Source organism: Chrysochloris asiatica, unplaced genomic scaffold, assembly GCF_000296735.1.
Source record: "Chrysochloris asiatica unplaced genomic scaffold, ChrAsi1.0 scaffold00020, whole genome shotgun sequence".
In the NCBI taxonomy this organism is placed as follows: domain Eukaryota; kingdom Metazoa; phylum Chordata; class Mammalia; order Afrosoricida; family Chrysochloridae; genus Chrysochloris; species Chrysochloris asiatica.
Window position 1 is genome coordinate 12421207 of NW_006408538.1, and position 11897 is coordinate 12433103.

General features: G+C 37.7%; 1 protein-coding gene across 2 annotated transcripts in view; it reads left to right on the forward strand.

The window, feature by feature from the left end:
• The window catches only part of DDX50 (DEAD (Asp-Glu-Ala-Asp) box polypeptide 50), a 56742-nt gene that overhangs the window by 31546 nt on the left and 13299 nt on the right, over positions 1–11897 (forward strand). For both annotated transcript variants that reach the window (XM_006835836.1, XM_006835837.1), the window contains exons 10-12: positions 2914–3033; positions 3792–3865; positions 4089–4248. In XM_006835836.1, the coding sequence (XP_006835899.1) occupies positions 2914–3033; positions 3792–3865; positions 4089–4248 (354 nt within the window). The remainder of the gene's footprint in view (positions 1–2913; positions 3034–3791; positions 3866–4088; positions 4249–11897) is intronic.

Below are 11897 nucleotides of genomic sequence, written 5' to 3' on the forward strand. Positions count from 1 at the left end.
TGTAAAGGTAGAAGTTTTGTAACAAAAAAAGGGGAGTGGTTAATCTTACAGTCCAGAAACAGAGGACCCTAGGACCATCAAGAGAGAAGTGCACAGGCAGAATGTGGGACCTTATCCAGAGAAGCAGCAGCGCCAGAGATGGGGGCATGGAGAAGGGGAGTGGCTGAGGACTCTAGATTCATGGACTAAGATGAGAAGGACTAAGAGCTGGTGTCCAGGAGCAGACTTGCAGAATGTGCCCTTTCTAAATGTAAATTATTATATATGCCTGCGTGGGTTTTTTTTGTTGTTTGTTTTTAAAAAAAGCTAAAGTAGATAGAAATACTGTTAACTGATGGTACAAGGGGCGGGATTATAATCAATGTAATGAAACAAGGTATATGATTTATTGAATGTAAAACTGATGATATGCCCTGTTAACTTTCACTCAATCCACAATAAAAACCTTAAAAAACAAACAAACAAACAAAAACCAAACACACACACACACACACAAAAACACTACAATAGAGTTGAGGATCATAAGGAAGAAGTCAGTTAGGAAAGCGCTACAGGAAAAATCAAATAAGATAAATACAGCATTGGAAACAATTCAAAACCTAAAGAAAGAGGTCCAAACAATTAATAATAGAATATCACAAATGGACAATATACTGAAAGGGCAAAGGAGTAGAATTGAAGAGTTAGAAGCCAGAACTAGTGAGCTAGAAGATAAATCTCTCAACACTACTAAGTAGATAGAAGAGCAAGCAGAAGAAGTTAAAAAATATCTGAAGGAGGCCTAAGATTCATGTTGGACAATATGAAGAGCAATAACTTAAGAATTATCGGCATACTGGAACAGGAAGAATTACACAGAGGAGATAGTTGAAGAGATGTTGGAAGAAAATTTCCCTAACATCCTGAAAAGCTAAAAGATAAGCATTTAAGAAGCTCAACGAACCCCAGGAAGGCGAAACTCTAAAAGAAAACTACCAAGACATATCATTATCAAGTTCTCCAAAATCAAATATAAGGACAAAATCCTGAAAGCAGCTAGGGGAAAAAGAAATGTACCATACAAATGCAAGCAAATCAGATTAAGCTCGGATCTCTCAGCAGAAACCATGCAAGCAAGAAGGCAATGGGGATTCATATATAAAACCCTGAAAGAAAAAATAACTGCCTACCAAGAGTCCTCTACCCAGCAAAGCTGTCAGTCAAATACAACTGTGTAATCAAAACATTCCAGGATGAACACAAGCTAAGAAATTTTGCCCAAGCCAACCCTGTGATGAAAAACATCCTAAAGGGAGTTCTGTGGATCGAGAACCAACAAGAACAGTCATCAACCAGAGTTTGACGTATGTGGCAACATCACCCTGAACTGATTGAGTTGTTGAACAACTGATTTGTTGATTGAACAAATGGAAGAGTTGAGAACAGAATAAAATTATAAGAACAGATGATCTGGGAGATTAGTGTATGATCAAAACAGTTATAATGTGAAAGAAGGTAAACACAGAGGAATAGAGATCCAGGTGTTGATAAGGTCAGGTAAATTACAGGATAAAATAGACTGTTTTAAATGGAGGGAAAAGTTAATGGAACATAAGGTAACTGCAACAGTGAGATTGGGGTGTGGGTTTTAGTTAGGGTGTTGGGGACAGTAATACAAGAAGGTGGGGAGGAGGTGGAAGAACAAGATAGATAGGGGAACACTGAGACAGGTTTGCATGGCCTAAGTGGAACAGGTAAATAGTGATGCATGCTCAGCCTTGGAACAATAGGGCTCTTTGATACAGGTATCTAGGCATAGTTTGAAGAGGGGAAAGAATACTAAAATGCTTGACTGTCTTATGAATATTGTTTTCACTTGCCTACTATTGTAAAATAGACACTTGAATGGAATAGAAAGGATGTAGAGAAACATGATTACAGAAAATTTGTAAGCCCATCTTCAGCCTATAACTGATTGGAATACCTAAAAGGGATTCTACAACTTGCCCAGTGCAATAGGCCTCTTGCAGAGCCTTTGCAGAGTATAGGACCTTAGGTGGAATCCTGAATCCCATCTGGAACCTTCTGAGGTGGGACATTTCCACTAGCAAGGACAAACTACCAGCCTCGAACAGCTAGAGTGACAGAAGATACATCTTCAAAGAAAGACCATCAGGAAAAACCCAAAACAAAAATGTCAGTATGACTGGCTACCAGAAGAACAAGCAGGCTGTTCACCAGGTAGCAATTAAGGCAAGCAGTCAAGATCCTTCAGGAGAAACTCCCCTCTAAGACTGAAACTCAAAGGGAACACATGAGCAGGCATGTAAGCTTACTGGTGACCACATTGGTCTACTGTTGAGCTGAAAAGGGGGAAAGGCAGCAATGAAGAAATGGGCTGAGTTCAACCACAGTCCATTGAGAGAGAAGACGAGGGGAAGGGCTGGTTGGTCCAAAGTGTGGTGAGACCTGGAGACACCTGAGCCCATGGACAAGGACATAGCCGCAGAGGGATAGAGCTGAGAGTGAAATATCAGCTGATATGAAGTGAGGGGAGACATGCAAGAACACCCAAACTTGCAGACAGTACCCATTTGACCTAGCCTCAACGGCTTGATAATCAGAACTTGAAAAAATATTGATTGATTAATTTTTTAAGGAAACAAGGGTAAATTGTAACAATTTGATGAACCTCACCTATATTCATGGAGGTAGTAACTCTACCAAAAGAAAGGGAAGGAATCTTCACATCAAATATCAGTGCTATATATAAACTTTAACTTAATTCACAACAAAAACTTATTAAAAAAAAAAAAAGTAGCAGGATTAAAATTACAATATTTTTATTAGAAGTAGTATTATTATTGGTGTTTGGATGCTCAAATGACTGTGTAACTTGCCATATTTTTAAAGGTATCGTGTGTTTTACTTTAGGATGTTGAGTCCTATATCCATCGTTCTGGACGCACAGGTAGAGCTGGCCGGACAGGAGTTTGCATATGCTTTTACCAACCAAGAGAAAGAGGTCAACTAAGATATGTGGAACAAAAAGCAGTAAGTCGAGTTAAATTATTTCAGGCATTCTTATTAGCTAAATGGTGTCTTAGAAAAGAGCTCTTGTTATAGTCTCATAAATAGATCTGTATAGCTTGTCTCAGTTTAAGTTGCTTTTGGATGTGAAGCATGTGGAGAGCTAAATTTATATTAGCTGCAAGACTTTGTTTTTAATAAAGCTGTTATTGTGAAGACAGAGGAGCTGACTCTCATTTTCTTGTTGAATTTCTCCCTTGATACTAAAATCAGAAGTGCATTGTGATTTCATACCTCTTAGTCCAGCATTATACATGAGTGACTGGAAATTTTGACTTGGGGGTAATAGCTAAGATTGAGTAATGATACAAAAGATACCCTATAAGATATTATACATTTCTTTGGTCTGTATTTTTTGTGTAATTTCACATTTTCCCTTATATTTAATATGTGTGTTTTTGTATGCTGCTTCAAATACTTTGTAAAATAAGGTGGGCTAATTAAAAAAAATTTTTGATATAAACAGCATCTTTTTATTTTATTTTTTAGAAATCTGCTTTGTTTTATAATGGAATTTCATGATTATAACAAATAAAGGGGCAATTCAAAAAAATTTTTTTCTTATTCTGGAATTTATAATTCATAATTTATTTTAAAAAGCAGATCTTTGGTTAAAGCTTGGAAATCGTTGTATCCAAGAAATGGAAATTCAACAAACTATTAATTTAAAAATTAATTGTAAAGAGTTCCATTTTTCTTTAATATAATTCTTTCATTTTCAGGGAATTACTTTTAAACGTGTAGGTGTTCCTTCTACAATGGATTTAGTTAAATCTAAAAGCATGGATGCCATCAGGTATGCTTTCTGACCTTGCTGAATAATTTTTTTTTTGTATTAGGCTATTCATCTTTAACCTCTTTTAGTTCAATTATCAGAAAAACTTAATCACCAGTTTTGTCAGCAGATACTTAGTTATATTAAAATAAGAAAATGTTGCTCTTTCTTTTCCCATTCATTCTCTTATCTTTCATTTTTCACTTGTGTCTTGACCAAGAAAATTACTATTTTTAAACCATAGGTCTCTGGCTTCTGTTTCTTATGCTGCTGTTGATTTTTTCCGACCATCAGCTCAGAGACTGATAGAAGAAAAAGGGGCAGTGGATGCATTGGCTGCAGCATTAGCCCACATCTCTGGTGCATCGAGTTTTGAACCACGATCTTTGATCACCTCTGATAAGGTAGAAAATTGTATTTGGTTAGGGAAAAACTGGAACCATAGCAGATACTGTATATGAGTATTACGTTTAACTTCTTCACTATGTTGTTCTTTCTGTGTAGTAAAACTGTTTTGCTTGGATAGGAATTAGTCTCTTTTACCTCCAATCCCTAGTACCTTTTTTGACTACCAGAGCTTTCGAATTTTTAAGCTTACAGAAAGAATGAAAGAGTAGTACAATAAACATAATCACATTCAACAACCTAATATTTTTTGTCATATTTGCTTTTTATGCTTTTTTATAACCAAACCATATAAAAGTTTTATAATGTTCGTCTCTATTTCTGTATGCATCCTTTAAAAGGACACTCTCCTCCATAATCACCATGCTAGAATCTTACCTGTTGAAATTAATAATAATTCCTTGTTATTTAGTAAGTAATTCATATTCAAGTTTCCCAAATTATTCCAATAATGTGTGTCTGTCTATCTGGAAGATGTACATGAAATTGTCACTTTGTATAAGACTGCAATGCAAAGTAAGAAATAGTTTTTGTGCAATTTTAATACAGGTGGTTGTGCAATGTTAATACAAGTGGTAGAATAGTTAAATGCGTGCCTGGTAACTAAAAAGTTGGCAATTTTATCCCACCCAGCAGCTCCAAAGGAGAAAGAACTGGCAATCAGCTTCCATAAAAATGACAGGCAAGGTTCTGGGGCAGGATGGCGGAGGAAGCAGACGCACTGAGCAGACCCTCTGCAACAACACTGTGGGAGACCAAGTAAAACAGATACTAATGGTGATTCTGGAACCCTGAGCTTCTGTTGATTGGACAGAGGTGGATTAAGTGCTGACAAGGAGATGAAGCTGAACAGGAGCAACAAGAGAAGAAAAATGGGTGTATTGTCCTGTCCTGGAGCTGCAAAGCAACCTTGAATGTTTTCAGTAGCTGTTAATAACAGTGACCTAGAGGCCCAGGACACAGCTGGAGGGTGGTGGCAAGGAGAGTCAACTCTCCCTTGTTCCCCATTCCCTCTTCATAGCCAGGGGCATGGCCACTTCCTGCCATGCCAGCCCAGCGGCCAGTAGCACACTTCTGGGCAGCCTCTGTTCTGCTCAGAGTCATACACTAGGTGTATGATCCCTGCATTCAGAGTCTCATGGACCCACCCTGAACTACACTACATAAACTGAACAGAGAACTGCATTCACACTTCCAGTTTCTATCGCATCCATTGGGAGACAGTTGGTGAGTTCCTGAGAACACATCAACATAAAATTTTCAATTAAATACAAATATGACATCACAGTATCTTGGAGGCCAGGTGATTTCAGCTTAAATGAGGAAACAAGACAGTGCCTTAAACAAGTGACCAGAATGGTATGGGAACTACTTAATAAGGAATTTAAAATTAAGAGTGATATTTAGGTACTGTCAGTGGATTGAGACAGTGATTGAGAAACTGCACATGAAGTCAAGGGAAACATAGACAAGGCCAACTTTAGAATAATTTAGGAAAACACAAGAACATATTGACAAAATAAATGAAAAATTGGAAACTGTACAAAATCAGCAATTAGAAAGTCAGACGAATAATACTAAGACTTGGGTTAATACTTTGATATCAGAAATAGATAATACATTCAAAGGGCAAGGATGTGGAATTGAATCAATGGAAGGCTTAATTAATGAACATTTGAAGACGGACAATCATTTATGTAGATACTATCAAGAGGAATAGCTTATGTGTAACTGAATTCCAGAACAGAAAGAGACAAAAAAAAAAAAAAAATCCAGCAAAAGAATAATTTTCAGACTTCTGGCAAGGTGGTGAATGAACTAGGCAGACATGCTACATAGACCCTTCACAACAAATAAGTTGTTGCTCTTAAGTGTTAAGGTCTTGACCCATAGTGACCCTGTGGGGAGACCAAATGAAACAGACACACGAAAGACAATCTTGGAAACCTAAACATCAGAGAAATGGTTAGAGACATGGATTGAATACCTACTGGGAAGAGAAGTTGAGCAGGGGCAGCAAAAGAAGAAAATTGGCTGGTGCGTAGACTGCTGGCCAAACACAGTGTTGCCATCTTGAACTTAAGTGAGGAACTTTGGAAAGACGTATGGTGGCTTGACCAGTGCAGGTTCACACAGGTGATGGAAAAAGTGCCATTCCTTCTTGCTCCCCACACTTCCTTGGAGAACAGAAGTGAGGCTGGCACCCACTCTCATCCTCATCTACAGCAGACCTTGGTCTCTGGGTATTCTGAGTCACATGGTTTCAGCCAGTGTGAGGCAGATGCCTGGTGTGCCATCTTCATGCCTGTATTGAGGTGGGCTCTGCTGCAGATCTGTAGAACCCACAGAGCCTCCAGGCCAGAATTAGACTAACAGGAACCTTCATAATCAACCACCCTGCCCCCATCTGCTCTCTAGTTCTGATAAACACTGAAACTAGCAATGTCAATGATGTCCACTAACTGCTCCCAGATTGGATGCCCTGAACATAGTTCTATAGGAACTCCCTCTAGGGCTGGGAACTCAGCCATCACATCCGTCCTCCACTGTCCTGGTGAATTCCTAGGTTGACAGAGTTTTCTCCTCTCTGGGACCAATAGTTGCACTGTTTTTTTTTGTTTTTCCTTTCACTTTTGAGTTTTGGGGGGTTTTGTTTATTCTTTTTTTCCCCTTCTTCCTCTCTTCCCTTGGTTTTTATCCTTTCCATCTCTATATTTGTTGTTTCTTCTTCTGTTTCTCATTTCCACCCTCTTCTTTCACTCTTAATTTTCCTTTATCACTCTCTAGTCTCTTTCTCTTTTATCTTCCCCTCATTTTTTTGGTATTTTCTTCTCTTCCTTTTATTTTCTATGTTTTTTCTTTTGCACACCTGTATTTTCCTGTTCCACATTTCTCTTGTTGCTCTTTTTTTCTGGTTGCTGCTAGTGTTGTTGTTTTTTGTTTTTTTTTTCATCATTCTATTTTCATTGTTGTTTGCTTGCTTCGTCCATTTTATTTTCTTGTGTGTGTTTTTTCCTTTTGTCCCATCTTACAGGAGACAGCAACCTTACCCATACAGCTCAGCAACAACTGAACTCTCTACAACTCTACCCACTGAACAAGAGCTAATACCAGCTCCTATACCACCTAAGCAATGATACACATCAGCCAGCATCAGCCAAACTTACCCTAAACTTCATGAACAGTGAACAGAAAATGGTACACATGCTTCCATTCTCTATTCACTCCTACCATAGCGTATCAGTTAAATATAAATAACGACAGCAGTATCCTAGAGACAGCAAACTATTTTAGCTCACATGAAGAAACAAGACATACTACAAGGTCCGTGGTTCAAACTCACCAGCTACTCCTCGGACAGGGTCTCTGAGTCAGAACCAACTTGACAGCATTTAACAACAACAGACATAACTGAAGAAGGAAATAGACAAATGCAATAATAGAGTCTCTGAGTCAGAACCGACTTGACAGCATTTAACAACAAACAGAACTGAAGAAGGAAATAGACAAATGCAATAATAGAGTTTTATACTCCACTTTTGATGAAGGACAGTACGACTAGAAACTGAACAAAGACACAGAAGAACTAAACAACACAGTCATATACAGAGAACTCACTCCAATAACAACACAGTCTGCATTCTTTTTCAATGTACATGTAACATTCTCAAGAACAGGCCATATGTTAGACCACAAAGAAAAAAAAATACCTCAATAAATGTTAAAACAACAAACTACTACAAAGCATCTTCTCAGATCATAACACTATAAAATTTGAAATCAGTAATAAGAAAATCAGGGGGAGGGGTGGGGAATCAATTATATCTCATTTGAACAACACCCTTAAAATTTAAAAGCTACTGAGTAATTAAAAAAGTAAAATGCAATAAAAAATGCCTTGAATCAAACAAGAATGAAAACACAACATACCAAACCATTTGGGGCACAGCAAAAGCAGTTCTCATAGTGCATTTCATAGCAATGAATGCACACATCCAAAAAGAAGAAGGAACCAAAATCAGTACCTTAACCCAGCATCTCCAAAAATGAGAAAAGAACAGCAAAGTAAGCCTTATAGCTACCAGAGGAAAATAAGTAATAAAGGTTAAAGCAGAAATAAATGAAACAAAAAACAAAAACAATATAATCAATAAAACAAGTTGGTTCTTTGAAAGGATTATATAAAATTGACACACTACTTTTAAGTGTAGAAAAGAAGGATAAGATGCAAATAAACACAAATCATATGGGTGACATCAAAATAGAAATAAAAAGGATAACACACCACCATGTAAAATTGTACTGCAACAAATTTGAAAATCTAGAAGAAATGGGTAAATTTCTAGAAACATACAACTAACACAGACTGAAGTAAAAACTTGAATAGACTTAGCACTAAAGAAATTGATCAAATCATTAAAAGACTTTCAACTTTAAAAAGTCCAGGCCCAGATGGATTTACTGGCGAATTCTACCAAACATTCAGAGAGGTGCTGACAACAGTTCTATTCAAACTACTCCACAATTTAGAAATAGAAAACTCACATTCATTTTATGAATCAAGCATAACTTTGATACCAAAACCTGGGAAAAGACATCATTAAAAGAAAAAAAATTATAGACTAATGTCTCTCATGAACAAAATGCAAAATTATCAAAGTATCTTGGCCTATAGAATCCAAGTTGGATTCAGAAGAGGGCGTGGAACGAGAGATATCATTGCTGATGTCCGATGGATCTTGGCTGAAAGCAGAGAATATCAGAAATGTTTACCTATGCTTTATTGAGTACGCAAAGGCTTTCAATTGTGTGGATCATGACAAGCTATGGACAACATTGCAAAGTATGAGTATTCCAGAACACTTAATTGTACTTCTGAGAAATCTATACCTGCACCAAGAAGCAGTTGTTCGAACAGAGCATGGGAACACTGAACATTTTAAAATTGGGAAAGGTGTGCGACAAGGTTGTATTCCTTCACCATACTTATTCAGCCTGTATGCTGAGCAGGATTGGTGGAAGACTCATTAACAACCTGCGATATGCAGATGATACAACCTTGCTTGCTGAAAGTGAAGAGGACTTGAAACATTTACTGATGAAGATCAAAGAACACAGCCTTCGGTATGGATTGTATCTCAATGTCAAGAAAACAAAAATCCTCACCACTGGACCAATAAACAACATTCTTATCAATGGAGAAAAGATTGAAGTTGTCAAGGACTTCATTCTTCTTGGATCAACTATCAATGTTCACGGAAGCAGCAGTCAAGAGATCAGACGACGTATTGCATTAGGCAAATCTACTGCACAGGAACTTTTTTAAAGTGTTGAAGAACAAGGATTTCAGCTTGAGGACTAAGGTGTGCCTGACCCAAGCCATGGTATTTTCAATAATCTCCTATGGATGCGAAAGCTAGACAGTGAATAAAGAAGATTGTAGAAGATTTGATGCCTTTGAATTGTAGTTTTGGAGAATACTGAAAGTGCCATGGACTGCCAAAAGAACCAATAGATCTGTTTTGGAAGAAATGCAGCCAGAGTGCTCCTTGGAGGCCAAGATGGCTAAACTTCGTCTCTCATACTTTGGACAAGTTGTCAGGAGAGAACAGTCGCTGGAGAAGGATGTCATGCTGGGTAAAATGGAGAGTCTGAGAAAGAGAGGAAGACCCCCAACGAGATGGATCAACCAGGTAGCATCATTGATGGCATCAAGTGAGGCAGCGGTAGTGAGGTTGGCCCAGGATGAGACATTGTTTCGTTCTGCTGTGCATGGGTGACATCATGCTATGAGTCGGTTCTGGCTTGATGGCACCTAACAACAACAACAACAATAGAATCCAACAACATATCAAAAAATAGTACATCATGACCAAGTGGGATTCATACCAGATAATGCAGTGACGGTTTAATACTAGAAAAACGACATAATCCACTACATAAATTAAAAAAGGAAAAAACACGTGATCACATCAATTGATGCACAAAAAGCATTTGACAAAACAACACCAATTCCTAATTAAAATAACAAATACTCAACAAAATTGGAATAGAAGGGAAATTCTTCTACATAATTAAGGGTATATATACAAAACCACAGGAGTCCTGGTATGGCGCTGGGGTTAATGCATTGGACTGCAAGGTTGACAATTCAAGCTTACCAGCAGCTCCTTAGAAACCCAGGGTCAGAATGGGTCAGAAATGACTTATCGGCATTTAGCAACAACAACACAAAACCAACAGCCAACAAACAGGCAGCGTCACATAGTAGAACTGCCTCCTAGGACTTTTCTGGCTGTAATCTTCATAGGTGCAGATCACCAGGTCTTAACAACCAGTGATGTTGAACATCTTTTCATGTGCTTGTTGACCCTTTTTCTATTTTTGAGAAGTATTTGTTTAAGTCCTTCACCTATTTTTAAAAAAATCTTTTTATTGTGAATTGATTACAGAACATCTCATCAGTCCCATATTCAACAAACTATTCACTTCGTGTCATTATAATGATTGTAGTCCACTCCATTGCCATCAGTCAACAGTATTATATACTGTCTATATTCACTTCATTTTTTCCCTCCCCAACACGCTCCACCGCCCTGTAACCATCATGGAATGTTTCGTTTTTCAAGAGTCTTCTTTTTTACAACAATGGTCTCATTAGATAGTTTGTCCTTTTGTGATTGACTGATTTCACTCAGCAATTTTTTACTCTAGGTTTATCCATGTTGTGAGGTGTTTTGTAGATTCATCATTATTCTTCAGTGCTGTGTAGTATTCTGTTCTGTGTATATACCAAAGTTTATTTAACCATTCTTCTGTTGATGGGCATCACCTTTTTGATGTGTCTCTTGTAGACTCCCCATGAATTTGTCACATTGTGATGGCTTGTGTATTGCTGCAATGCTGGAAGTTATGCCACCAGAATTTTGAATACTGGCAGGGTCACCATGGTGGACAGATTTTATTGAACTTCCAGACTAAGACAGACTGGGAAGAAGGAGAAGTGGACTACTTCTGATTATTTAACCACTGAAAACCTATGAATAGCAGTGAAACATTGTCAGCTCCAGAATATTGAGTATTAAAACATGATGAGAATAGCACCACAATATTTTCAGATAAAGATGAACATATCAGGTTGGAAGGCATTCAAAATACTACTGGAGAAGAGCTACGTCTTCAAAGAACAGTTGACTGTGATGATGTGAATGGAGTAAAGCCTTCGGGACCTTAATTTGCTGATGGGGCACAACTGTAAAAGGAGAAATAGCTGTAAACATCTATTAATGATTGGAACATTGTACAAAACATGAATGTAGGAAAATTGAAAGTTGTCAAAAATGGAATGTATAAACATCGATATCGTAGTCATTACTGAGCTGAGATGGACTGGTATTGGCTATTTTGAATCACATGGTTTACTATGTGGTTAAAAAAAAACAGGCAATCACATGGTTTATTTACTATGCTGGGAATCATATTGAGAAAGAATGATGTCACATTCATCAACAAAAAATATTTCAAGATTTAGGAGCTCTGGTAGCGTAGTGGCTACGAATCGGGCTGCGAACCTTAAGGTCAGCGGTTCGAAACTACCAGCCGCTCCGCGGGAGAAAGATGAGGCTTTCTACTCCCGTAAAGATTTACA